At 42.8% G+C, this 27,068-nt stretch overlaps 2 protein-coding genes across 8 annotated transcripts in view; one reads left to right on the forward strand and one right to left on the reverse strand.

The window, feature by feature from the left end:
- Positions 1–1,583, forward strand: part of GEMIN5 (gem nuclear organelle associated protein 5) — a 43,218-nt gene extending 41,635 nt beyond the window's left edge. For 3 of the 4 annotated variants that reach the window (XM_080676240.1, XM_080676242.1, XM_080676243.1), the window contains exon 28: positions 532–1,582. In XM_080676240.1, coding sequence (XP_080532366.1) covers positions 532–699 — 168 coding nt within the window. In that variant the 3' untranslated portion in view covers positions 700–1,582. Of the gene's footprint in view, positions 1–531 lie in introns of all 4 variants that reach the window. The other variant, XM_080676241.1, reaches the window with a different exon arrangement.
- Positions 1,584–2,027: 444 nt separating this feature from the next.
- Positions 2,028–25,999, reverse strand: CNOT8 (CCR4-NOT transcription complex subunit 8). Of its 4 annotated transcripts, none has more exons than XM_080676244.1 (7): positions 25,748–25,999; positions 14,299–14,482; positions 13,258–13,451; positions 7,768–7,929; positions 6,831–6,975; positions 5,212–5,322; positions 2,028–3,480 (listed from the first exon to the last, which is right to left on the reverse strand). In XM_080676244.1, exons 2-7 carry the CDS (start codon positions 14,413–14,415, stop codon positions 3,331–3,333), a joined length of 879 nt encoding a protein of 292 aa, XP_080532370.1. In that variant the 5' UTR covers positions 14,416–14,482; positions 25,748–25,999; the 3' UTR covers positions 2,028–3,330. The 4 variants fall into 4 exon arrangements, with proteins under 4 accessions (XP_080532370.1, XP_080532371.1, XP_080532372.1 ...); XM_080676245.1 differs by lacking the exon at positions 25,748–25,999 and adding an exon at positions 25,087–25,298; XM_080676246.1 differs by lacking the exon at positions 5,212–5,322 and having other exon boundaries at positions 25,748–25,884.
- Positions 26,000–27,068: the final 1,069 nt, after the last annotated feature.

The following is a 27,068-nucleotide window of genomic DNA, read 5'->3' on the forward strand; positions in this document are numbered from 1 at the left end:
CTGAAATGTTTTGTGAGAGTAGAATTATTGACAACAGAAGCAGTTTTATACCTCATCTTCAGAGAAATCTAACAAATTTTCTAACTGGAAGGTAAAGTAAAATTAAAGTTAGTGTCATGTATTTGATAGCTTACAGATGGATAAATGTATTTGGATGTGGCCCTGGTGCGAGCCACATGCGGCTCTTTGGCCCCTTGAGTGTGGCTCTTCCACAAAATACCACGGCCTGGGCGAGTCTATTTTGAAGAAGTGGCGTTAGAAGAAGTTTAAGTTTAAAAAATTTGGCTCTCAAAAGAAATTTCAATCGTTGTACTGTTGATATTTGGCTCTGTTGACTAATGAGTTTGCCGACCACTGCCTTAGACTAACTGATGAATAACAAGACATTGCCTGTCTTCTCTCACAAGACATCGTGAGAGAAATGGCCCAGCTGTGCCTGAGAAGTGTCAGGAAAGACTCTGTGTTACTGGTGCCTTCTATGCAGGTGTTGTGACTCTTTTGCAAATGCTTCATTTCACTTTCATCTTTCAGACCTGGCCCTTCCCAGATGTGCTGGAGTGCTGCCTGGTCCTGCTTCACATCGGGTCCCAGTGTCCTGGCAGCGTGACCCAGGAAATGCAGCAACAGGCCCAAGAGCTGCTTCAGAAATACGGCGGCACTAAAGTTTACCAAAGACACTGCCAGACCTTCTGCACGTGAACGTCCAAGGACCTTTAAAATAAATTGCATCAAATTCAAAACGTCTGACACCTTTCACGAACTCTGCTAGGCATTTGCTCTGATCCCTAGATGTTTTTGCAGTGATCCAAATAATACAAAACGAGGGTCAAGTTTGAATCAACTCTACCCTTAAAAACAGAATCTGACTTTGGACTCAGTTGTGGTTCCCTACTAAAGGATCTTCAAAAGCCAGCAGTAGTTGTTAGAACACCTGCAAGAGTAATTGTTGGTCATCTCTAAAGCCTTATGTAGATTTCATCCAAAGAGGAGAAACTTTTGTCCAAAGTGTTATGTTCTTATACACAAGCTACCTTTATAAATGCTTCCCCTGATCGTAAACAATGTCGTTCTTGTTTGAGATAGAATTGCTGTAGTTTATGACCATTGGTATCATTTTTTAAATTTTGTTAACTTTGGTTCTCCCCTTCTACTCTACTACTAACTACTACTTCTACTGAATGTGAAACAGGCCTTATGCATCATGTTGAGTCTTTATCCTAGGTCAAAAATTTGGTTTTATTGTTTCATGTAATTGCTTATTTGAACAAATCATTTACTAAAGTGTTCGAAGAACAAATAACTAACTCAAATGAGTCTTAGCCCTTCAATTTTGATGGTGATCAAAATAGCTCAGAAAATTACTGTTTCAGTTGTTCTTAATCTTTTTTGGATCACAGGAGAATTAGATTGAAGCCACAGATGATCTTCCAAGAAAAATGCATATTCCTTCTGAATTTTGTATATGTACGTTTTGGATCATTGGACTCCGACTTTTGGATCATGCATAATGGACCCTACATACTAATTAATTACAAACCCTTGTTCTTGTATTTATTTATTTTTAAACTAATGAGCATTCTTTTGAGGCCTGTTCTTTTCTTTGGTTAAATAGTTGGACATTGTCAGAACAGATGTTTCCGTAATATCCCAGTTGCTAGAACATAATAATTAGACAGCTGGGTGGGGTTGACGAGGAGCACTCTTTCCCAATAACCGAACTGATTCATGGCTTTTCTGCAAGAATTTCACTAACATGCTAATTCACCACATATATAATGAGTGGTCCCAGGAAATAGAGTTAATACTGGTTTCCAAGTAAGGCCAAATAATCAGCAACAAGTGTGAAATGTTCCACTTACACAGCTGCTCATTAAAAAGCTTCCTTCAAAGTGAAGCCTCCTGTATGCGAGCCACCTTGTGGAAAATGGAGGCAAGACTTTGGGGATACACAAGATGCTCTGTTACCAACCGCTAATGTCCATTTCTAGAGCCAGGAATTCATAGCTATGAAAGATCAAACCTGCATGCCAGTAGTTAAAAAGAAATCTTTATTATACAAAATTAAAAACATAAATATATTTACAAGCATCTTAAATACCAGCTTATAATACTTGACATTTTTTAATCATTTCAAATTGAGTTTTCTATAAGCTTTTAAAATGCAAGACTACTCATCCACTTCAGTGAGTTACCAGTTTCATTTCCACCATTGCAAATGGGTTTTTTGGGTTTTCAAAATTGTCCATACTGTCATTTAAGAAAAAAAAAATACAGTGTACTTTTTAAATGACTAGTTTTTTTGGGGAAAAAATCACAGTCCTGAGCTTTCTACCCCAGTTGTGGGATATTACTCCACGAGAACTCTATAAAGCAAATTCCTTACTGCCCTGTTTATATGAACTACTAAAACTTTTTGAAGATTCACATTTCTGGCACTCAAATTAATCCATCTCCCTAACCTCTCAGGTTTGCTAAAAGGAAAAGCGGAAAAGAGAAAGGTGGGGGAATACAAATGCCCATCTGAAATCACAACAGACTTACGATCCAAAAATCTGATCTTAACTAATTTCCTTCAGGATCAAATCTATGATTTTGTTACATGAAAACATAAAGTGATTTCAAATGATGCACGTGTGACAGCAAATTTCAGTGGCACAATAGGATATAAAGACATTTAAGTGGCTAACTTAATGCCCACTCTGGTGTTCCTTATGAATAAAGAGTAGACAAGTTCAATAGAATTTTTTAAGGTAAGTTATCATTACCTGGTCTTCAAATTTCAGCACTGAGCATGTAATTCATTTCCATGAGGAAAGCAAATGTCCTCGAGAAGGGTCAAAAAAAAGGAATAGACTCAACACCTATCACCCACACTTAACAAGAATACCATTTTGTTCTACTTTTCCTGGAAGCCCTCAGCTCAGCTGAGAATCATAGTAAGTCTTCATCAGAGATTAGCAACAAATTTAAAAGAAAAAGAATGACAACAGGTAAGAGTTATATACATTTTACTAGTTTGTTTCTCACTCGTCCTGGGTATTTAAAAAGGTGTCAAATGAGCCATGGATGCTGGTGGCAGGAGGCAACTGGAGAAGAGGCCTAGGGATGAGGAATAGGTAAGACTTGTTTACAAATTCAGAGCAAACTCCCCTCTTCTGGATCTAAAAGACTTCTTTGTCTTTAGTAAAACAAAAGTCTCTCTGTTCGGTGGAGATGGTTAAGTACAGCTTGCTCAAAAGTAGCGGTTTCTCTTGGGGAGGAAGATAAGTATACAGTCAGCACAGTAAGCACCATTCTGGGGTGGGCCCGCTCCGCAGAGCCTCGCCACCATCACTGCTGCATGTTGTTGATGATCGCCAGGATGCTCATCTTCTCCTGGGCAGAGTCCACATCCTCATTCTGCTTCTGGGCCACTCCCGTGCCCAGGCCATAGAGCCGCCCACAATACTTGGCATCATCAATACTGTCCTCAAAAAACAACTGCAGAATAGGACAGAGAACCCGTCGTAAGAATCATGCCAAGTCTCAATACCACCACATCAGTACTTCCCGGCTCTCTTAGAGCCCTCAAAATTTGACCAACTAGAAATCAATTCCATACAGAAAGGTTCCAAGCCTTTCCACGCTCCTTTGTGAACAGACCTATTTTCCATGAGTTCTTTTACTGCTAGGATCCCTGTGCTGCTGCTGTTTAAGTACAAGTGTCCCATTTCGTCCTTTCTCTTTAGCAGGCAGTGCAATGGTTGAGAGCTTGGGCTCTACAGACTGACTCCCTGTGTGACCTTAGGAAAGTCACTTCAACTCTGTTCTTCACTTAAGCCCCAATTCCCTATCTATAAAACAGTCATATTATAATAGGTTGTCATGAGTGAGATAATGGACATTAACCACTTATAACAGAGCATTATTTCAACCCTGGCACTATTGGGCAGAATGACTTCGTTGGGGTGCGGGTGGCTTGTCCAATGTAGGATGTGTAGCAGCATCCCTGGCCAGTAGCACACCGCCCCCTCCAGCCTAACCCTCAGGTTGTGACAACCAAAATGTCTCCAGACACTGCAAAGAGTACTTTGGGGAACAAAATTAGGAAGAATGATGCTGTCAGCTTTGTTCTTTCTCAAGATTGCTCTATTTGAAATTTTTTTGTGGTTCCATGTAAATTTTAGGATCGTTAGCTCTATTTCTGTGAAAAATGCCATTGGAATTTTTGCTTTGGATAGTATGGACAGTTTAACAATATTAACTCTTCCAAGCCATGAGCACGGATTATTTTTCCACTCATCTGTGTCATCTTCAATTTCTTTCATCAATGTCTTAATAGTGTTCAGTGTACAGGTCTTTGGTTAAATTTATTCCAAGGTATTTTATTCTTTCTGATGCAATTATAAATGGGATTTTTTTTCTTTAATTTCTCTTTATGATAGTTCATTATTAGTGTAAAGAAACACAATAGAATTCTGTATATTGATTTTGCATCCTGTAACTTTTTTTTAAAATTGATTTTGAGAGAGAGAGAGAGAGAGAGAGAGAGAGAGAGAGGAAGGGGAGGAAGGGAGGGACATTGATTTGTTGTTCCACTTGCTTATGCATTTATTGGTTGCTTTTTGTATGTGCCCTATCCGGAGATTGAACTTGCAACCTTGGCATATCAGGACGATGCTCTAATGAACTGAGCTATCCTGCCAGGGCTAGTATCCTGCAACTTTACTGAATTTATTAGTTCTAACAGTTTTTTGGTGAAGTCTTCCATAGATATCATGTCATCTGCAAATAGTGAGTTTTACTTCCTCTTTTTTGATCTGCATGCCTTTTATTTTTCTTGCCCAACTGTCCTAGCTAGAACTGCCAATACCATGTTGAATAAAAGTAGCAAGAGTGGGCATCCTTGTCTTGTTCCTAACCTTAGAGCTGTTGATTATGATGTCAGCTGTAGGATAAGTGGGTGGTCTAACAAACGTGTTCATATTATAGAAATCAGAAGAAAAACAAATAATTAGAGCTGCTAGGAACACCAAATATACTTTTGATTTGGGCATGCTGAGTGGCCTCCATTTCAGAATGCTTCTTTGCTTTCCAAACTATATTTAATATATTGAACATCATAACAAACAGAAACAAAAAACTGCTCTCAATGTAGTCATCAACTTCCAATAGAAACTATAAATTTCAACAAACCTCAGCCCACAAAGGTCATCCATCTCCTTGCCTTACCTCTTTCATCCTGAAGAATGCCATTCCTGTCAGCAGTGAGTCTGAGCCTGCCTGATGCTGCCTTCCAATTCTCTGCAAATCTAACTGATCAGCAACTTCCTGAAGACCTCCCTGGAGATGTAAGGAAAACAAAGACAATATTACAGACCCAACACTCCCCTACTAAAGTCAATGAAGTCCATTCTTGAGTTTATTTCTTCTGGTGATGGAACAGGCCATTTACTTAACAGGCCTTACCCCAGCCCTCCAAATGATACATTGTGTTATGTTCCATTTTTCACTCCTTTTTTCTCTTTATCATTAATTTTGTCAGATCTCTTCTCCATGAAATCTTAATTGCTATAAAACAAAGCTTAAGCCGAAACGGGTTTGGCTCAGTAGATAGAGCGCCGGCCTGCGGACTGAAGGGTCCCAGGTTCGATTCCGGTCAAGGGCATGTACCTTGGTTGTGGGCACATCCCCAGTAGGAGGTGTGCAGGAGGCAGCTGATCGATGTTTCTCTCTCATCGATGTTTCTAACTCTCTATCCTCCTCCCTTCCTCTCTGTAAAAAATCAATAAAATATTAAAAAAATAAAATAAAAAGGCAAACTCCTTTAAAAAAAAAAAAAAAGCTTAAGAAATAGTAAATGCCAGCCCCGGCTGGGTATCATCCCAATAAACCAGGGTTTTGGGTTCAATCCCCAGTCAGGGCACATATAGGAAGCAACTAGTAAATGCATAAGTGGGTGGAACAACAAATCGATGTCTCCTTCTCTCTCTTTCTCTTGCTCTTCCTTCATTCTTTCTCTCTAAGGTCAAATAAAAATTATTTTAAAAGAAAAAAAGTAGTAGTAAATGCCAATCTAATTCAAATCAGCAAACCTCATATCAATAATGTATTAGGGTAGTGAGTTCTTAAACTATCTAGAGAAGCCACCTTTTTCATCTCATGGCACACAAATTAACTGCCAAAATTATGCAGCATACTATTTTTTTTGTCAATCTGACCCTTTTGGCTCCAAAGTGACTTTTTCAAAAATCAAGTGTTTATAATTGTATATAAGGATACCTAGTACCAAGAGTTAATCAATCAGATACTAACTTATTATGTGCCGTGACCAATAAAACGCAATGCTTATTATATGACCTATATATTCCTGGTTCTAGACAGGGCATTCACATTGGACAGCTATGTGTTGGCTATTGTCTTTTTTTTTATTTGACAGTCTAAGGGAAAAGATGTCAATGCCTTTAACTAAATAGTCAGGTATTACATGTTTTGCGGCACACCAGTTGAAAATTGCTGGTCTAGGGTTAAGAACTCCTCTGAGAGTCTGGTACACTACAGACCCCATTCCTGACAAATTGCACATACACCGCCTGTTACCAACTGGTATAGGCCTTGAGTGAAGAAAGCCTGCCTTATGAGAGAAGCAGAGAGCTCCCTCAGGCCCAGGTTAAAGACAATAACCACATAAATTCCTGTGGCAATTAGCTATATATACAACCTGTCTAGTACAATGTTGGCATCTAGCAGGTACTCAAGAATGCATGCTGAACAAGTAACAAAGCAAGATGATAAGTCTGCTTTTTTGGCTTTTTTTGTTGTTGTTACTAGTTTAAAAAAACATATTGTACCTTAAGATTTTTGCAACTCTTCATCAGGTATTTCACATCATAAATGGATGGGAAGAAAAGGTTCAGAATATGAAAGAATTCATGTTCCTCTTCTGGCAAACGAGAATCAGTAAGTAACTTTACCATGTAGCCAAAGTCATAGCCACTGCAAGGAGAGAGGAGGCACTAAGTGAAAAAGCAGCAGTTATTAGGCCCCCGCGTTCAAAACTTTACTTCACAAAATTCATGATGCTACCACCTTTCAGTATTCCAAAGCAGTTTATCCTACTGTGATCTGAACATTCCATTGAAAAACAACACAAACTAATATGGAAGAAAACTCAAAGGTTTATATATAAATGTGTGTTTTATTCATGAAAAATTCAGAAGTACTGGCCCTGGCTGGGTAGCTAAGTTGGTTAGATCATCATCCCAATACGTCAAGATTGCGAGTTCCATCCCCAACTCAGGACACATACAAGAATCAACCAATAGACCTGGCCAGTGTGGTTCAGTTGGCTGGGCATCATCCCATACACCAAAAGGTTGCTGGTTCGATTCCTGGTTAGGGCACATGCCCAGGTTGGGGGCTCAATCCAGTAGGGGGCATGTTGGAGGCAGCCAATCAATAATTCTCTCTCATCATTGATGTTTCTGTCCTTCTCCCTTCCTCTGAAATCAATAAAAATATATTTAAAAAATAGTAAGAATAAACAACCAAGTGCTTCGATCCTCTCCACCCACCACTTTCCACTCGGAATACACCCACTGGCAGCTACATGATAGAGCCCATTACTGCGTAACACAAACCAATATGAGCTCCAAATTGTTTTTTGAAAATCTAACATGAGTAATAGTTACCATTTCAACTTCATAACTGCTAGTGACCAACAGAAGAGAGCATAAGAATTCAATTCCCTGCTCCCAAACCGAGAGCTACACATTCTCTGGAGCTGACCTGTGAAATGAAAGCCATTTGACATTGTCACAGAGAACCACCCCTGATGTCATAAGCAGCTCCGCAAAGTGCAGTGTGTCAATCCCTTCCTCTTCATGCTTCTGAAACTGCAGTCCTGAGTTTGCAAGGAGATCTATGGAATCCTGAGAGTACATGTCCTCTCTAAAAAAGAAGGTGTTCACGTCTTAGTTGATGGATAATGTAGCAGAAATAGTGGGTAACAGTATATCACACTTATCATAGAACAAGTTTTCTTTAAATGCTTTCCTTATTTAAGAATACAATTCCTTTTTTCCAGTATTCCAGCAAGCATAAAAAGTAGATGATCTTATCTCTAACAGATAAAAAAAATGCGATTTTTGCCATAAAATAAATGTCCTAATTATAAAATATCCACATTTTGCCACTGTTTAAAGAAAAATCTCAAATAGAAGGAAATGAAAAAAATTAATCTATATATATAAAACCCTAGTATGCAAATAGACTGAAAGGTGGAACAACCTAACAACTGGTCGCTATGATGTGCACTGACCACCAGGGGGCACATGCGGAACATGGCAGGTATCAGCTGTGGCAGGATGGTGGAGCAGGTGAGCGGGGACACCAGACCAAGGCGGGGTGCCGATCGCTGTCATCGGGGTGAGCCTCTGGTGGTTACTGAAAATACTTTGCTCTCGCATGCCGCAGTCTTGCCAGGCACTTGCACCTGCTGCCAGCCCCGCTTGCACCCGCTGCTGGCACCCGGCGCCGGCCCCAATCACCCCTGAGGGCTTCTCCACCTCCCCCTGCTCCTGAGGGGCAATTGGGGCAGCAGCTGCTGCTCATGCTGGTGCCAGCCCCAATCTCTCCATGCTGCCATCAGTTGTAAGCAGGGCCGGCACTGTCAGCACATGGGAGCAGCGGCAGGTGCGGGGGCTGCCGGCAGACAGGGGACCAGGGGTTGCGGTGGGAGAGGCTGGGTGGGGGCGTGAAGGATGGTCTGAGACCTGCCCCTGTGCCCTCCTCAGCCTTGTGGCACACAGTTCCTTTCAAGGTGCACAAATTCGTGCACTGGGCCCCTAGTGTTCTTATAGTCCCCCACAGAAATAATAACTGTTAACAACTCAGTTTATATATCTTTGCAGACTATTTTCTCTGCCTACACATACACACCTCCATCCCTTCATCTTTATAACACAGTTCATCTTTCCAGATCAATACTCAGACGTATCACAGTCTTTGTAACTCCAGCATAATATTTCACTGTAAAGATATATCCCTCAATTTAAACACAAGAATATTTAGAATAACACAAAAGAAGGGAAATAACTCATTTTCCATTAGATTTCACTGTTTTCCTTTCTTTTGTTTTTCACATAAATTTAGGCAAGATAACTGGAAAGAAAACCACAATTTTAATTTTTTTCACTAAATTAAAACTGGTATTGAATTACAATCTTTTGCTTTACCTTATATAAACATCTTAAATACAAACAAATCCTGCAATAAAAATATTATATTATTTTGCATATTATATTATCATTATCCTATTAATAAAAGAGTAATATGCAAATTAACCATCACTCCACTGCACCCACAAGCCATGCCCACCAGCCAATCAGGAACGAGTATGCAAATTAACCCAACCAAGATGGCTGCAGCCACAGAGTGAGCAGGAGGCTTGGGTTTCCCCGGCAATGGAGGAAGCCAAGCTTTCCGCACACCCTGGCAGGCCCAGGCCTCCACTCAAGGCTACAAAGTTTCAATTATAGAAGATACATAAATCCCAACAAAAATGGCTGCAGCCATGGAGCGAGCAGGAGGCTTGGCTCCGCTCCAGGCTACAAAGTTTCAATTATAGAAGATAAATAAATCCCAGATTCCAGGGCCTCCGCTTGGGTTGCCGGGGGGGGGGGGGGGGGGGCGTGGCTGGCCTGCAAACCACCACAGGCCCCTCGCCCAGGCCACCCCACGCCCCAAGGGAATCCCCACCCTGATCCAGGACACCCTTCAGGGCAAACCAGCTGGCCCCCACCCGTGCACCAGGCCTCTATCCTATCTAATAAAAGAGTAATATGCAAACTGACCATCTCTCAAACATACAAGGTGGCTGCTCCCATGTGGTCAAAGATGGCTGCCCCCATGTGGACACAAGATGGCCAGGAGGGGAGGGCAGTTGGGAGGGACTAGGCCTGCAAGGGAGGGCAGTTGTGGGCAATCAGGCCAGCAGGGGAGGGCAGTTGGAAGGGACCAGGCCTGCAAGGGAGGGCAGTTGGGGGCGATCAAGCCTGCAGGGGGGGGGCAGTTAGGGGTGACCAGGCCGGCAGAGGAGGGAAGTTGGGGGCAACCGGGCCTGCAGGGAAGGGCAGCTGGGGGAGACCCAGGCCTGCAGGGGAGAGCAGTTGCGGGGGAACCAGGCCTGCAGGAGAGGGCAGTTAGGGGTGACCAAGCCTGCAGGGGAGGGCAGTTAGGGGTGACCAAGCCTGCAGGGGAGGGCAGTTAGGGGCAAACAGGCTGGCAGGGGAGCAGTTAGGCCTCAATCAAACTGGCAGGGGAGTGGTTAGGGGGTGATCAGGCTGGCAGGCAGAAGCAGTTAGGGGCAATCAGGAAGGCAGGCAGGAGAGCAGTTGGGAGCCAGCAGTCCTGGATTGTGAGAGGGATGTCCCAGATTGGAGAGGGTGCAGGCTGGGCTGAGGGACACACCACCCCCCTTCCCGTGCACGAATTTCATGCACCGGGCCTCTAGTGTTACAAATAACAGGCTTTGGGCAATGGACTAGAAAAATGCAGTTAAAGGAACAATCCAGATTATCTCCTAAAATAATTCTTTGAAAGTCAAAGAAATCTTCAAAACACATGGACAACAATAAAAAAATTATTCCTGAGCTATCAAATACTCTTGGTGCCTAGTTAAACAAAGCTGTGTTGGAGCCTAGCTGTGCCCAGTGTGGCTCAGCTGGTTGGAGCATCGTCCCATACACTGAAAGCTGATGGAATCAATTAATGGTCAGGGCACATACCGAGGTTGCAGGTGCAACCCCAGGGATTGTGTATGGGAGGCAGCCAATCAATGTTTCTCTCACATCGATGTTTCTCTCTCTCTCTCTCCCTTCCTCTCTCTAAAATCCATGGAAAATATATCCTCGGGTGAGGATTAAAAAAAAAGAGCTGGGCTGCCCAGCCTGTCTTGCTCAGTAATTGAGTGTTGACTCAGGAACCAAGAGATGGCCTGTTCGATTCCCAGTTCAGGGCACATGCCCAGGTTGCAGGCTCAATCCCCAGGAGGAGGGTGCAGGAAGCAGCTGATTGATGTTGTTCCTTTCTCATTAATGTTTCCATCTCTCTATCCCTCTCCCTTCCTCTCTTTCTAAAAATCAATAAAAACATTTTAAAAATTAAAATTACTGGGGCCTAATAATAAATACAGTAACACCACCTCAATCAATCAGCAAAGTGACAGTCTCCCCTCAACATGCCCCTTAAAATTTACATTACCCCCAAAAACTGAAAAAGAGAATTACCATATGATCAAAAAGAATTACCATATATCAAAAAGAATTGCAAACAGGGTCTTGAAGAGATATTTGCATATCTATCTTCACAACAGTACTATTTACAATTGTCAAGAGGTGAAAACCCAAACGTCCACCAACAGATGAATGGCTAAACAAAATGTGGCATATACATACAATGCAATATTATTCAGTTTTAGGAAGAAAATCCTGCCACAGGCTACAACATGGATGAACCTTGATGACTTTATACTAAGTGAAATAAGCCACTCATAAAACAATAGATACTGTAGGGTCCCACTTAAACAGAAAGTAGAATGGTGGTTAACAAGAGCTAAGGGGATGGAAAAAAGGAATTGTTATTTAATAGGTATAAAGTTTCAGACTTGCAAAATGAAAAAGTTCTGGAGGTCTGTTTCACAACAGTGCAAAGACAGTAAATTTTATTTTTTACCACATTTTTTAAATTACATCAAAATTTTACCACTACCAAATAGGCTTGTTTCAACTACCTTTGATTAGCACCCACTCTGTATCTTATTTTTATTATGAAAGATACTATTAACCCTCTTTTACAGATAAGAAAACTGAATTACAAAAGGGAAAATAACTGACCCAACGTCAACCAGTAAAGAAATGGCAGAAATTCAAATACTGATCTCTTAACTGGGAAAGTGACTTGACTTTAAATAGCTTTATTGAGATATAATTCCCATACTACACAATTCACTCATTTAAAATACACAATTCAATAGTTTTTAGTAAAGCACATATTTGCAACCATCACCACCAATTATAAACCATTTCATCACCTCAAAAAGAAACCCCGTCTCATTAAGCAATCACTCCCCATTATCCTATAATCTCCCTACCCCCTGCTCCAGAACCACTAATTGATTCTAGATGTGCCTATTTTGGACATCTCTAATAAACAGAATCATATATGTGGACTTTTGTGTCTGGCTTCTTTCCCTTAGCATGTTTTCAAAGTTCATCCATGTATAGTATATATCCATACTTTATTCTTTTTTACTGCTCCATAGCATTCAATTCCATGGATATACTGTTTAATTTATCCATTTGTCAGTTCACAGATATTTGGATTGCTTCAACTTCATAAATAATGCCTTCATGAATAATGCTGCTATGAACATTCACATACAAGGTTTTGCATGGATATGGTTTCAAATCTCTTAGACATATGCCTATGAGTAGAACTGCTGGTTCTTCAAATCTCTTGGACATATGCCTATGAGTAGAATTGCTGGGTCATATGGTAACTCTGTTTAATCTTTTGAGAAATAGCCTTTCTAACTGGACTATTTGTTTTCCAAAGAGGCTGTGCCACTTTACATTTCCCATAACAATGCATGAATATTCTAATTTCTCCACATCCTCCCAACATTTATGTTTTTTTTTATTTTAGCCATCTCGGGGTATGAAGTGGTATCTCACTGTGGTTTTTATTTGCATTTCCCTAATGACACGATTATGAGCAACTTTTCATGGGTTTATTAGCCACTAGAGGCCCGGTGCACAAAATTCATGCACAGGTAAGGTCCCTAGGCCTGGCTGGCGATCAGGGCTAATCGGAGCCTTCCGGCTGTCAGCCGGGGCCTTCCTTCATTCCCTGCCACCCCCTGGTGGTCAGCACATGTCATAGCAAGCAATAGAACTCCTGGTCTTCTAGCCGAACTCTTGAGGGAACACTGCATATATGGAAAATAGATTTTATCTCTTCGTTGGAGAAATGTCTACTCAGATCTTTTCCCTGTTTCTAATTGGACTACTTGTCTTCTTACTGTTGACTTTTTAGAGAGCTTTAAGGGGGACTTTACTTTGAGATTATTTATTTCATCCTCTGCTTGACTGCTCTGTCCAACCCTTACCTGGGTTTGGTGGAAATAAAACTTAAAATTAATAAATTCAATTAGAAATCACAATCTGCACAAATATAGCAAACCTAAGAATAATACTCAGAAGTATCTCAGACACTTACGTAAGGTTGAATTTGAAGTTGAACTGCCAAGTGTTGATTCCAGAAGGGTATTCTCCCTTCTCATTCGTGAATGTAAGGCCCAGCTGGATAATTTTTAAAAGGTCAACATTGCACCGCAAAAGCTGATACTGGTAATCTATGGAACTACGAAATTCACCAATTGGTCGCACCACAACACCTGGAAATTCTGTGTCCTGAAAAAAAAAATCATCATAAGGTTTCACTAAATAGTGGATGCTGAATTGATCATTCATAAACAAAATTCTTACCTCAATTTATAAAAATTATGTGACAAGCCCCAAGATTGAACAAAAAAAAAACATCTATCTTAAAATACTTATCTTGTTGACATCTACAGAAGCACTAAAATCACAAAGCTTTACACAACAACTTGGAGATCCTAGCAGGACATGAATAGAAGTAGGTGATAAACTATAGATAGATATATAGGCAATTAAGAACATTCTAAGTTGAGAACAATATATAAATAAAAATATAGAAACAGGGAAGTGAAAATGCCAATCAGGAAAAAGGAGTAAAGCAAACTGGGTATGAAAATGGTTAGGAGTTGTGGGTGCTTTCATGCCTCCTTTAAAAGAGGCCCTGGGTATCACCATGATACACACATGTCCCTCTTCAGCCACTCAATGTCAGGCAGGTACGTGGCCCCTATACTGCCAGATCTTTCCAATTTTTCCAGAGATGGCAAAAATCTGGAATTTAAGTAGGTCCCTTGATTCTTAAATGCTGACAATGAATTTTTAAAAATTGTTTTAAAAACTATACAAATGTACCATATCTGTGAGATAGATATGCCCTATGGCTTTAAAGACTTTCAAACACAGAGTAACATTACAAAACATCAAGGTTACATCCTTCTCAGACACACTGGCTACCCTTGTTTCATAAAAGCAATATAACCTTCTATCATGTTTAATATGCCATCACTTTAGTGTGATCACTTATTTCAAAATCTCTAATTAAGTACTCCCTAAATCCATACCAGAGATGAGTCAAATAGAGTAGAATAGAGCTCTTTACCATGGCAATATAACTGTAACTGAGCACAATTTCTCGGATCTTCCTCATCTCTTCTTCTAGATTGCTGGCCCAGACTTCACAGATAACCTGGCTATTCTCCACAAGTGCCGCAGGCATCCTGAAGAAACTTGAGAAGTCACTTTCAGCTGACTATGATAGAGGGCAAGCCAATGGTTGATCTGACCTAAATTCAAAAACACATTGTGCAATCACATAAATTTACATGCTGGCATAAGATGTCAATAAAACAAAGGCATCAAAACAATATTTTATCATCACTTACCAGTTTAAGCTAAAACATTGAGACTGTCAGTTGGTCTGACAGTTGTGGGTTATTGTTAAGCTGATTAAAACATTGAGACTGTCATATTATTTACTCCACACACACACACGTAGTTCTTTAACCTAAAGAAACTAAAATTATTAAGAAACCTGAAGAAACTTTTCCCAGGCTTCCCTTTTAAATAAAAGGGAAGTAAAAATCACTACCCTACACCAGCTTTCAGCTCTCTCTACAACACCTACAGATTGAAATAGTCCCGTGACCACAAAAATGCCCTTATCTGTAACTTTCACAGCACTTTGCTCAGATATCACGTAATGGGAACTTTTCTAAAGAAATCACTTTAGCCAGTTTAAATGTACCTGGACGCTCTGAAAGCTTGAAAGAATGTGGACCTAAATTCTCACACTTCAAGTCTTTACACTTATATGATGAATATGGATCTGGGACTCTCCCCCTTCCTCCCAAAACAGGGAAATTCTTTTTCCCTACTATTCAAAAGTCAAATAGAAGTAGAGGCAATTAACTAACAATATAGTGCCTCTTTATTTTTTTTACAGATTTTTATTGATTTCAGAGAGGAAGGGAGAGGGAGAGAAATATCAATGATGAGAGAATCATTGATCAGCTGCCTCCTGCACACCCCCTACTGGGAATTGAGCCCATAACCAGGACATGTGCCCTGACCAGGAATCCAACAGTGACCTCTTGGTTCATAGGTGGATGCTCAACCACCGAGCCACATCCGCTAGGCTATAGTGCCTCTTCAGATTTGTGCAAATAGTGATTTAAGTTGTAAAACACTTGCTAATTTCAACCTTAATAATCACAAGAAAAATTTGAATTTGAGTTATTAATGTCTACTTTTAAACACATAGTATTTTAAAGAAACCAAGCAGCAATTCAACAATCAAGACAGAGAAGATAGCAGGTATAAATTCGACCAAAACCAGAATGGTGTATATTCTGGGAGGAAACTGAGGAGGGGACAGTATTATGCAAGATAAAACTCCACATGGTTCAGCCTCAGAGTATGCTGTTACTTTAGCAAACGCAACGTAAGATGCTTAGTTATAAAAAGACTAAAGGAAGTTATCATAAAAGCATTTACTTAAAAGGCAACCCCACCACATGGATCCTCAATATAAGATGGTCACATGCATTTTAGTTTCTAGGAATTTCTCCCTGAATATACAATGAAATTCCTACAAACAGTAAAATGCACATGACTGCCAAAACCGGTTTGGCTCAGTGGATAGAGCGTCGGCCTGCAGACTGAAGGGTCCCGGGTTCGATTCCGGTCAAGGGCATGTACCTTGGTTGCGGGCACATCCCCAGTGGGAGGTGTGCAGGAGGCAGCTGATCGATGTTTCTCTCTCATCGATGTTTCTAGCTCTCTATCCCTCTCCCTTCCTCTCTGCAAAATATCAATAAAATATATATATAAAAAAAAAGCAAGGAAAAAATGCTTTCTACTTTCAAATTACAGTAAGAATCTGGAAAACAAAATTGGCATTCTCAGGTGTCATCATTTCTCTGAGAAACTTTTAAGAAACTAATCTGTTGGTTTGTCAGTAACCCTCAAAGATTCCATGTATTTAAGGCACACTACACTTTGAGGTGCTTCTCTAAAATCACAGCAGACTTTCCATAAGTATTCTGAAATTTACGTAGACTGTGGTATCTACCTAACAAATATAGGTGGACACTCCTTAAAGGCAGAACCCATTCTTCTCATTTTCAATCGGTACACAATGGGCATGAATAACAGGTTTGCAAATGAACAAATAAACATCAGAAAAGGGCAAAAGCTCAGACTGAATGTGGGCTTTACTATCTATATATATATAAAAGGCTAAGTTGATGCTAAGTGACCGTCCGACTGGTCGCTATGACGCGCACTGACCACCAGGAGGCAGATGCTCAATGCAGGGGCTGCCATGATACGCACTGGCCATTTACAAAGAAACAGCACCACAGACCTGGCGCCAACAAAGCAACACTCAGCTTCCCCCAAGTGGGACATAGGCCCCGCCACCACCTCAGAGCGACACCCCACCAAATTACAGCCGACCCTGCCAAGACCCCATAGTGCAAAATGTGGCCCACAGCCCAACCCATTCTGGAAACGGTCGCTGTGGGCGCCAGGTAATGATGTCACGTAGCAACGCCTGGCTTCCTCTCCCTAGCGACTAGCCTCCATGGAGTTTCTTCAGCCCAGGAACATGACTTGCTTTATTATCAGGTGGAAACATTTCACACTTTAACCAAATGTCTGTGAAGCGTTTTCCTGTGCCTCATCTCATTTGATCCTCACAGAAGTCCTGGAGTAGGTAGATAGGAGACTCCGTAGAATCCTATTTTCTTTTCATTAGCCGGAAAATGGAGATTTAGAAAGTTTAGAAACTTAACCCGACTGAAAAGAAGAAATGGTGGACCATGAAAATGATTTCAGGTTTTCTCACTGCGCAGAATATAGTCAAATACTGCTGCAGTTAAATATTTTACCCTTTGTTCTCCCTGCATGACCTACAATAATAATCTGCTTCGTGTTGATATTTACTGCTGTGTTGCTGACAATTACCTGAAAGAGAAGTTGGGGTGCCTCAATGGGCTGGAAAAAGTTTAGCTACATCAGAAAGCAGGTCTAATTAAGCAAGTTTATTCTATATATATAAAAGGCTAAGTTGATACGCACATGCGCAATACATATAAAGCACTTGCTGGTGCCAGTTGCACACATGTGTTTCAATCTGTCATTGTTGACCACGAATTTGGTTGACACTTCTATTATAGAGAAAGGGAGAATAACGATATTAAAATATTTCTTCTTCTTAATTCCCTTTCAATGTGCACGAATTCGTGCACCGGGCCACTAGCCTAATCATAATTAAGAAAATGTCAGGCCCTAACTGGTTTGGCTCAGTGGATAGAGCGTTGGCCTGCGAACTGAAAGGTCCCAGGTTCAATTTCGGTCAAGGGCATGTACCTTGGTTGTGGGCACATCCCCAGTAGGGGGTGTGCAGGAGGCAGCTGATCAATGTTTCTCTCTCATCGATGTTTCTAACTCTCTATCCCTCTCCCTTCCTCTCTGTAAAAAAATCAATAAAATATATTTAAAAAAAAAAAAAAAGAATATGTCAGGACTCAGAATTTTAGGTTCTAAACTATGCTTAAGGTTTTCCCCAGCAAAAGGGCTTTAAGCCATTTCTAAGCCCATTAATGTCAAATCAATACCACTTAGCTTCCTTATTTCCCTAACTGAAACCATTCACTTCCTTTTTGGTGTCATTTGAAACACAACCGTAAATTACTGTAGAGGAAGTATCAGTCCTGTAGATGTTTCCATAAAAGCAAAAGCAACTAAAGGGACCCACAGGGGAAAATGCCTTTGGCCTCCAAGCAGTAAAAAGCAAGATATGTATACTAAACCCTTAGAACCAGGCTCCCCAGCTAAGATACTCTTATATTTGTACCAAAATAACTCAAAAAACAATCTGAAGAGGCTCCCTCTGGTCAAGGACAGTATGAACATCATTATGAATAATTACTACAGTGTATTAAAACTTCTCAGAGAGGTTTATATCCATTAGTTCATAATGAACTAAGAAAATAAACTTAATTGGTCATCAGTGGAGAATGCTAGTGAATCAAAATTGTATCTTATCTTTCTGATATAAGCTGTACCTCGAAGCAATCACACAGCTGAGGGTTTCTCTTCAGAGAAGTTATACAGCTAACAAGTAAATATGAAATGATAGAATTATCATTATTATGTGACTCCTAATGAGTAATCATAATGGCATTTACATGGGATAAGCAGAAAAGGCAAATCTATGAAGACAGAAAAGTAGGCTACAGTAGTGGGATGAGGATAGGAGTTTAATGGAAAATGGGCATGAGGTATCTTCCTGAGGTGAAGATTGCTCCCAAACTCAATTACAATGATTGCAGAACTCAGTAAATTTCCCAAAAATCATTGAACTATAAATTAAAATGGGCAAGTTTTATAACATGTAAATTATACTTCAGCTTTGAAACTTGTTAAAATAATCACAATGGTTGTTATCATAAAAAGCAACAAGGTATCATGTGTCTCTTAACAAAACACATCACTGCTATGAAATAGTCACACACCATTTAAGGAGAGAATACGTCTGAGAAATGCATCATTACATAATTTCATTCTTGTGCAAACATCATAGCCCGGAAGTATTGCTCAGTTGGTTGAGTGTAGACTTAGAAACCCGGAGATCACGGTTCCATTCATGGTCAGGGCACATGCCTGGGTTGCAGGCTCGATCCCCAGTGGGGGGCATGCAGGAGGCAGCCAATCAATGATTCTCTCTCATTATTGATGTTTCTCTCTCTCTCTCTCTCTCTCTCTCTCTCCCCCTCCCTCCCTCCCTCCCTTTTTCTCTAAAGTCAGTAAAAATATATATTCAGCCCTAGCTAGTTTGGCTCAGTGGATAGAGCAAAGATCCAGGGTTCAATTCCAGTAAGGGGCACGTACTTTGGTTGCAGGCTCCTCCCCGGTCCCAGTCCTAGTTGGGGCACACACAGGAGCAACCAATCAATGTGTTTCTCTCACATCAATGTTTCTCTGTCTTTCCCTCTCTCTTCCACTCTCCCTAAAAATCAATGGAAAAATATCCTCAGGTGAGGAGTAACACACACACACAAACGTATTTATAAAAAACATTGTAGAGTGCACGTACAGAAACCTAGATGGCACATAGCCCACTTCACACTTCACTATAATATACTAGAGGCCAGGTGCACAGGGTAGGGTCCCCTCAGCCCAGCCTGCACCCTCTCCAATCTGAGACCCCTTGGACATCCCTCTCACAATCTGGGACCACTGGCTCCTAACTGCTCACCTGCCTGCCTGCCTGCCTGCCTGATCGCCCCTAACTGTCCCCCCTCCCGCCACCGGACTGGTCACCTCTAACTGCCCCCCACTGCCGGCCTGGTTGCCTCTTACTGCTCCCCTGCCAGCCTGGTCGCCCCATGCGGCTTGCTGTTCAGTTGTTTGGTTGTTCCTCACTAACCTCCCTGCCAGTCTGGTCACTCCACGCAGCCCTCTGTTCAGTCGTTTGGTCGCCCCTCACTAACCCCCCTGCCAGCCTGGTCGCCCCATGCAGCTTACTGTTCAGTTGTTTGGTTGTTCCTCACTAACCTCCCTGCTGGTCTGGTCGCTCCACGCAGCCCTCTGTTCAGTCGTTTGGTCGCCCCTCACTAACCCCCCTGCCAGCCTTGTCGCCCCACGCAGCCTGCTGTTCGGTCGTCCATGTGGTTGTTTCGGTCGTAACAGCCCCTCTTTTTATATATTAGGATTATTATTTTTAAAAATAGGTTTTTATTGATTTCAGAAAGGAAGGGAGAGGGAGAGAGAAATAGTAACATCAATGATGAGTGTGAATCACTGGCTGCCTCCTGTACACCCCACAATGGGGATCAAGCCTACAACCCAGGCATGTGCTCTGACTGGGAATCCAACCGTGACCTCCTGGTTCATAGGTACACACTCAACCACTGAGCAACACTGGCTGGGCTTTTATTTATTTAGATAATATATAGCCTATTGCTCCCAGGCTACAAAACTGTACAATATGTTATTGTACAAAACAACACAAAATGAATCAAGCACAAGAGAAAAGGATGCAATTAAGAAAGACGATTCAGTAAGCACCAGATGTATGAAGCTGTTGCAGGTGTAACATCATATACTATTTTACAGCAAACTTTTTTTTGTAAGTAGAAAGAGTACCCTCTAAAATAACACAAAAAGTTCATAAACCAGTAACATAGTCATTTATTATAATTGTAAAATATTATGTACTGTACATAATTGTATGCCATACTTTTTTAATCCTCACCCAAGGATATGTTTTTATTACTTGAGACAAACAGACACATCAATGTGAGAAACATCAATTAGTTGCCTCCCATATGTGCCCCAACCAAGGATAGAACCCAAAACCTAGGTATGATGTGCCCTGACCAGGAATCGAACCTGCAACCTGTTGGTGTGCGGGACAACGCTCCAACCAACTGAGCCCCCCACCCCCGCCACTCCCACCCCCACCCCCCCAGGCAAAGCTATATGCTACAGTTTTATATGACTGGCAGTGCAGTAGATTTACACCAGTATCACTTCAAAGACATTAATAATGTGTTTCACTTAAATGTAAGGATAGCCATGATATCACTAGGCAGTAGAAATTTTTCAGCTCACTTATAATCTTACTAGAGGCCCGATGCACAAAATTCGTGGAAGAGTAGGCCTCCCTTCCTCCAGCTGCCGGCACCGGCTTCCCTCTGGCACCCAGGACCTGGGCTTCCCTCCAGCCACTGGCAGGCACCCGGGACCCGGGCTTCCCTCATAGCCCTGGCTTCATCTGAAAGGATGTCCGGTCTAATTAGCATATTACACTTTTATTATTATAGATAGGACCACCATAGTACATAGTATATGCAATCCATCATTGACCAAAATATTATGCTGCACATGACTATCGTTTTGTGGGGGAGGTGGGGGGAGGAATCTAATTTGAATCTGACCACAACTCTAGATTTAACTATCAATTTACAGGAAATATAGGGGACAAAGGAACAAGTTAAATGACACCACAGAAGTTCAATCAGCACCCTGGCTGGGTGGCTCAGTTGGTTGGAGTGCCATCCCAATACGCCAAGGTTACGGTTTGACAGTCAGGGCACATATAAGAGTCAGCCAATGAATGCATAAGAGCAACAATAAACTGATGTTTAAAAGAAAAAGAAAAGCAATCAGCAAAATACAGAAACCACTGTGGAGCCCAGCCGGCGTGGCTCAGTGGTTGAGCATCGACCTATGAACCAGGAGGTCACAGTTCGATTCCCGGTCAGGGCATATGCCCAGGTTGCGGGCTCGATCCCCAGTGTGGGGCATGCAGGAAGCAGCTGATCGATGATTTTCTCTCATCATTGATGTTTCTATCTCTTCCTCTCCCTTCCTCTCTACAATAGAAATGGAAGGGAGGGAGGGAGGGAGGGAGGGAGGGAGGGAGGGAGGGAGGGAGGGAGGGAGGGAGGGAGGGAGGGAGGAAGGGAGGGAGGGAGGGAGGGAAAGAGAAAGAAAGAAACTACTGTGGAAATCTAAAGACCCATCCAACTTCTTCAACAAATTGCAAGAAATAAAAGTAAGAATAGCCCTGACCAGGTAGTTCAGTTGGTTTAAGCGTCATCCCTTATGCCAAGACTGCAGGCTCAATCTCTGGTGTGGGCACAAACAAGCAGCAACCAATGCCCAGCCTGCGTGGCTCAACCTCTAAGGTTGAGCGTCAACCTATGAACCAGGAGGTCAGGGTTCGATTCCGCCAGGGCACATGCCCAGGTTGCAGGCTTCATCCCCAGTAGAGGGCCTGCAGGAGGCATCGGAGCAGTGATTCTCTCATCACTGATATTTCTCTCTCTCTCTCCCTCTCACTTCCGCTCTGAAATCAATAAAAATATATTTTAAAAATCAACCAATGAATCCATAAATAAGTGCCACAACAACATTTGGGAAATATAATGAACAACATAAACTGATGAACAAAAATAGAGCCAGAGGGGAAAAATATTCTAGAATAGAAATAATCCTGGTGTTTGCAGATTTTTAATATTTCCTACAACTTTTGTGATATCATACTATGTTAGTACAGTTTTGGTAATATTACACTTAAAATCCTTTTATTCTTGAAATACTAATGTTTATTGCATGTAACATATTTAAGACCATTTTTCTTGAAATATTAAGGTTTATTGCATGTAACATTATTATATTCAAAATCATTTTTCTTGAAAAAAAAATCCATGTTTCTCTCTCTCCCTTCCCCTCTCTAAAATCAATAAATAAATTCTAGAAAACATTTTTTGTTTGTTTAATCCTCAGCCGAGGATATTTTTCCATTGATTTTTAGAGGAAGTGGAAGAGAGAAGAGACACAATGTGAGAGAGACACATTGAATAGGTGTTGCCTCCTGCACACACATCTGACCAGGGCCGGGGAACCTGCAACTGCAGTACGTGCCCTTGACCGAAATTGAACCTGGGACCCTTCACTCCACAGGTCAATACTCTATCCACTGAGCCAAACCGGCTAGGGCTAAAATTACTTTTTAAATAGTAAAAGACTCTCAGGAGACTTATCAACCAATCAAAATGTGTAGATCTTAGTTGGATCCAGCTTTAAACAAACTATTGTTGCAGCTGGGGGTGGAGTGGGGGTGGGGGTGGGGGGGTAAGCTCTCACATTTTTTGAGACCATTATAAGTCTTAACAATGACTGGCTGGTTTTACTTTTTGTTTTGGGTTCTTGTGAGGGTTCCCCCAACCCCCCTTTTTTGGTGTTACATTATATTGTGGTCATGATGTTTAAATGAGTCTTTATCTTTTAAAGATAATGCTAAATATAGATGATTGGTACTAAATATGGTGTTGTTTCAAAATAACAGTGGAGAAAACGCCTCTCAACTTTATGCAATGCTGTGTTCCTCTGCATTTTATAAATAAGAAACTGAAATTCAGAGACATTAAAGGCAGCATCATGCCGTGGCCGAGTGGCTCAGTTGGTTGGAGCATTGTCCCATACACCTAAAGGTTGCAGGTTTGATTCCCAGTTAGGGCACATAACTAGGTTGTGGGCTGGATCCACAGTTGAAGGCAACCAATCAATATTTCTCTCACATCAATGTTTCTCTCTCTTTCTTTCTCTCTCCATTCCACTCTCTCTAAAAATTAATGAAAGCATATCCTTGGGTGAGGATTTAAAAAAAAAAAAAGCAGCATGATTTCATTTGCAAGAGAATTTTTTTTAAAAAAGCTAACCACATACCTGACAAATGGGGAACACAAAAGCAGACTATTGACAAAATATGTTAAGACATTCTTGCACCAAACCCTTATCTAGGAAAACTGTTGGGAAATAGACAATAGAATGTAAGCCCCTAAATGTAGTGCCATTCAAAAATTGAAGAGGAATCAGCCCTAGCCGATTTTGCTCAGTGGTTAGAGCGATGGCCTTCGGACTGAAGGGTCCCGGGCTTGATTTCAGCCAAGGGCACATGCCCGGGTTGTGGGCTCGATCCCCAGTGTGAGGCATGCAGGAGGCAGCTGATCAATGATTCTCTCTCATCACTGATGTTTCTAGCTCTCTCTCCCTCTCCCTTCCTCTCTGACATCAATAAAAATACATTTTAAAAAAATTGAAGAGGAATCATATTATGCACCTTTACCTTAGCATAAATTACTGGGTATGCTAGCCAAAAAGAAAAATAATAATAATAATAATAATAATAATAATAATAAGTAGTAGTGCCAGCAATTCTGCCTGCCACTTTCCATTCAGTCAGGACTTGCTCCTGAATGAGCCTAATATGGGAACCACAGACACAATATTCCCCTCGGTTAGTCTTCTTCCTTTTAAGCCTCTCAGTACCTGCATCTCACAAAATACACTCCACAGTGCAGAATGACTAGGTTCTTCAAATATCTATTTGTGCAATACAGTCCCTAAAGGTAACCTAAGTACTTTATCTGGTTTAGGACCAAAGAAAGAGTAACGAGTTTCAAAGCTGAAGGAAAAACTGAGTCTGCTGGATTTACTGAGAAACAGGCCTGCCATCTCCAAAATTGCAACTTCCTAAGTAATTTTTTTAAATTTTATTTTATTGTTTAAAGTATTACAAATAGCAGTATATATATCTCCTTTTATTCCCCATTGACCTTCCGCCAGCCTCCCTTACCCCTGGCACATACCCTCATCTCTTTCCCCCCCCCTCCCCCACCCCCGCCCCCCCGCCCCGTGTCTTGTGTTCATTGGTTGTGCTTATATGCATGCATACAAGTCCCTAAGGAATTTTGAAGGATGAATTTGATCGCATGCAATGTCTGCCTCACAGGCTGACTTTAAAATGACTCCACATGAGCTACTTCCACTAAGAAAGCAAAAGACAAGCACTAATTGATACCTGTTGTTTCCCAGCACTAGACTGTACAATAAAAGGTCCCTCTCTTTCTCTCTCTCTTACACACACACACACACTCTCAATTACTGAGGTCCCTGCCCTGTGCTGATCTGTAGTACAATCTGTTCAGATCATTCCTGAGGACCTGTAGAGTAAGACAACTCCAAAACAAAGCTTGTTTACCCAGGAAAGCTCTGAAGAGCAACTAATGATACAGCCACCTGAAAGCTTTCTCCGCAAGCAATCCAGAGCAAGCTTGGGAAAAGAATGCTTGGTTTTTCTGGTTTTGTTTTAAGTCTAAGTGTGCAAGAAAACAATAAACATCACATCCCCCCCACCCTCCGCTAGAGGCTGAACAAAGGCTTGGCGGCCTTTGCCTACGATGGAAAAGGAAACAGAAGCACGTTAGAAGAGATGGCAGCAACTTGGAAGAGGGTCCTCTCCATAAACGACCACAGTCGGTGGTCGTCTCCGCCGCCGCCTTCCTCGGCCTTCCCCCCAAAGTGAACTTACCCTGAACTGAACCTCAGTAAAACCACCCGCGGAGGCCAGATCTGAGCGTCGGCTCCTCCGGAGCCGCAGCTCCGGCTCATAAAGCCATAGCACGGCCGGGAAAGTGGCGGGGCCACAAGAACCAAGAAGGGGGGCAGGGCAGCCTGCAAGGTTCCAAACTCGGTCCTTTCTTCTACACAACGGCCCGTCACCATTCTCCTCCCGTTCTGGATGACCCACCCCCTTCACACTCCTCCCTCACCTCCTCCTCCTCAACCCTCCCCCCTTTTTGTGCAAAGCAATTCAAATTGCAGGCCGAAGGGGCAGACAGACCTAAGTTCGAAGCCACACCACCGACTAGCCACGGGGCTTTGCATAAATCACTTAACCTCCGGCATGCCTCAGTCTACCTATCCTATACAATGGCTTTAACAGCATACACCTCGGAAGACTGCAGTGGAGGAGCCTATTGAAGGTGCTTTGTAAAGTCCTGGCACACGTCACTAGAGTATTATTGTCCTGAGGAAGAGGCTGTTTATATTACTACTATCCCATGGGCCTCTTTCTCGTCTCGCTCACCCTGCCTCTCAATACGCCCTGCTCCCCTTCCTCCCACAGGCCCAGAGGGCCTCCCACACCCTCTTGCTTCCCGTTCCTCTCTGGTCGGCGCGGGCACGCTTACCCTGACAGGCAGGCCCGCGAGAGCTGGCGGGCTGGCGGGCAGACTCCGCGGGAGCGGCGGTTGCGGCCCCTGACCCGGCGCTCTCTTCCCTCTGCCCCGGATCTGTTCCTAGGATCCAGCGGGCCAGTGAGATGAGCGCCCTCGTACCCAGAGCGACCTTACGTACCGCCCAACAAACGCCCTGGCTGTGCCACTCTATCCACCCGGTCCTCCCAACTCGCCTGCTCCCTTCGCGTCACTCCCGACGCGCGCGCGCCGGGCAAGCCTTCTCCTCCCCTTCGGCGCGCCCCCGCTAAAGCCCAACCGCTGAGCTCGCGGGAGCAAGCGCGCAGGCGCAAAACTAAGAAAATGGCGGAGCGGGGTGGCCTCGGAGGACGCGTGCGGAACACAGCCGCCCTAGGCCTTCGCGAGATTAGTCGCGCTGACTCAATTTAATCTTGATCCCAACTCCTCCATTTTGGTTCTCCATCCCTGCACCAGGGAGGGGCGTGGTCTCGAATTAGCCCTTCCTTGGTGGGCGGGGCCTGGATGGACCAAAGGAGGTGGCCCGCCATACCACATCCCAAATTACAACGCTTACTTCTCCCTAATTTGAAGGATCTTCAAATCTTTGGTAGGAGCGGATTTTGGGGAAGGTTGGTGGGGCGTGATCCTGACGTTTCACTCTGTATTAATGGGCTTCCCTGGGCCCCTCAACAAAGGATCTACCTTACGGTCTCCTTTCGGGCAAACAGTTATTAGGGGTGGGGCAGCACCCCCAAACCGAGCGTGGGTGACGTCCGCCGAGGCCCGCCTTCCTCCTCCCAGCCTATGGGAGCCGGGCGAGAAACGTTACCATAGCAATGGGCCCACCAGAACCTACTCGAGTTACAAAGAGCACGCGGACTCCCCTGGGAAAGCTGGGGCGAGCCTGGCGTCGCTAGCTTTCCGTGGACCTGGTGGACGCGAGGCAGGCTCCGCAGGTTTCCATTGCGAGAGCGAGGGGCCTAGCCTAGGAGGTCCTGAATTCCCTATAAATCCTGTTTGGAAAGGCTTTTGCCAACGCCTGGCCCCGGTAGCGGTTAACGGGGCCGGGATGCCTCGCTGCCCGTGGCCTCCAGCAGGAGAAGGAAGACAAAGCGCTGACATCCCGCCCGCGGCCACCAATTCCCGGTTCCTGAGAGGAGACGAGCACCGTGCTAGTCCTGGAGGCTTTCACACCGAGTCACTGGGCCTCCCCACTTTTAAACATTTCCCTCTAAGGCAAGCCTCCAAAACCCTACGTCCACTTCCAAAGCTGGGCGCAGAGCTGGCCTTCAGCAGCAGTGTCCAACCAGATAGC

Source organism: Plecotus auritus (genome assembly GCF_963455305.1).
Source record: "Plecotus auritus genome assembly, chromosome: 6".
Classification (NCBI taxonomy): Eukaryota; Metazoa; Chordata; class Mammalia; order Chiroptera; family Vespertilionidae; genus Plecotus; species Plecotus auritus.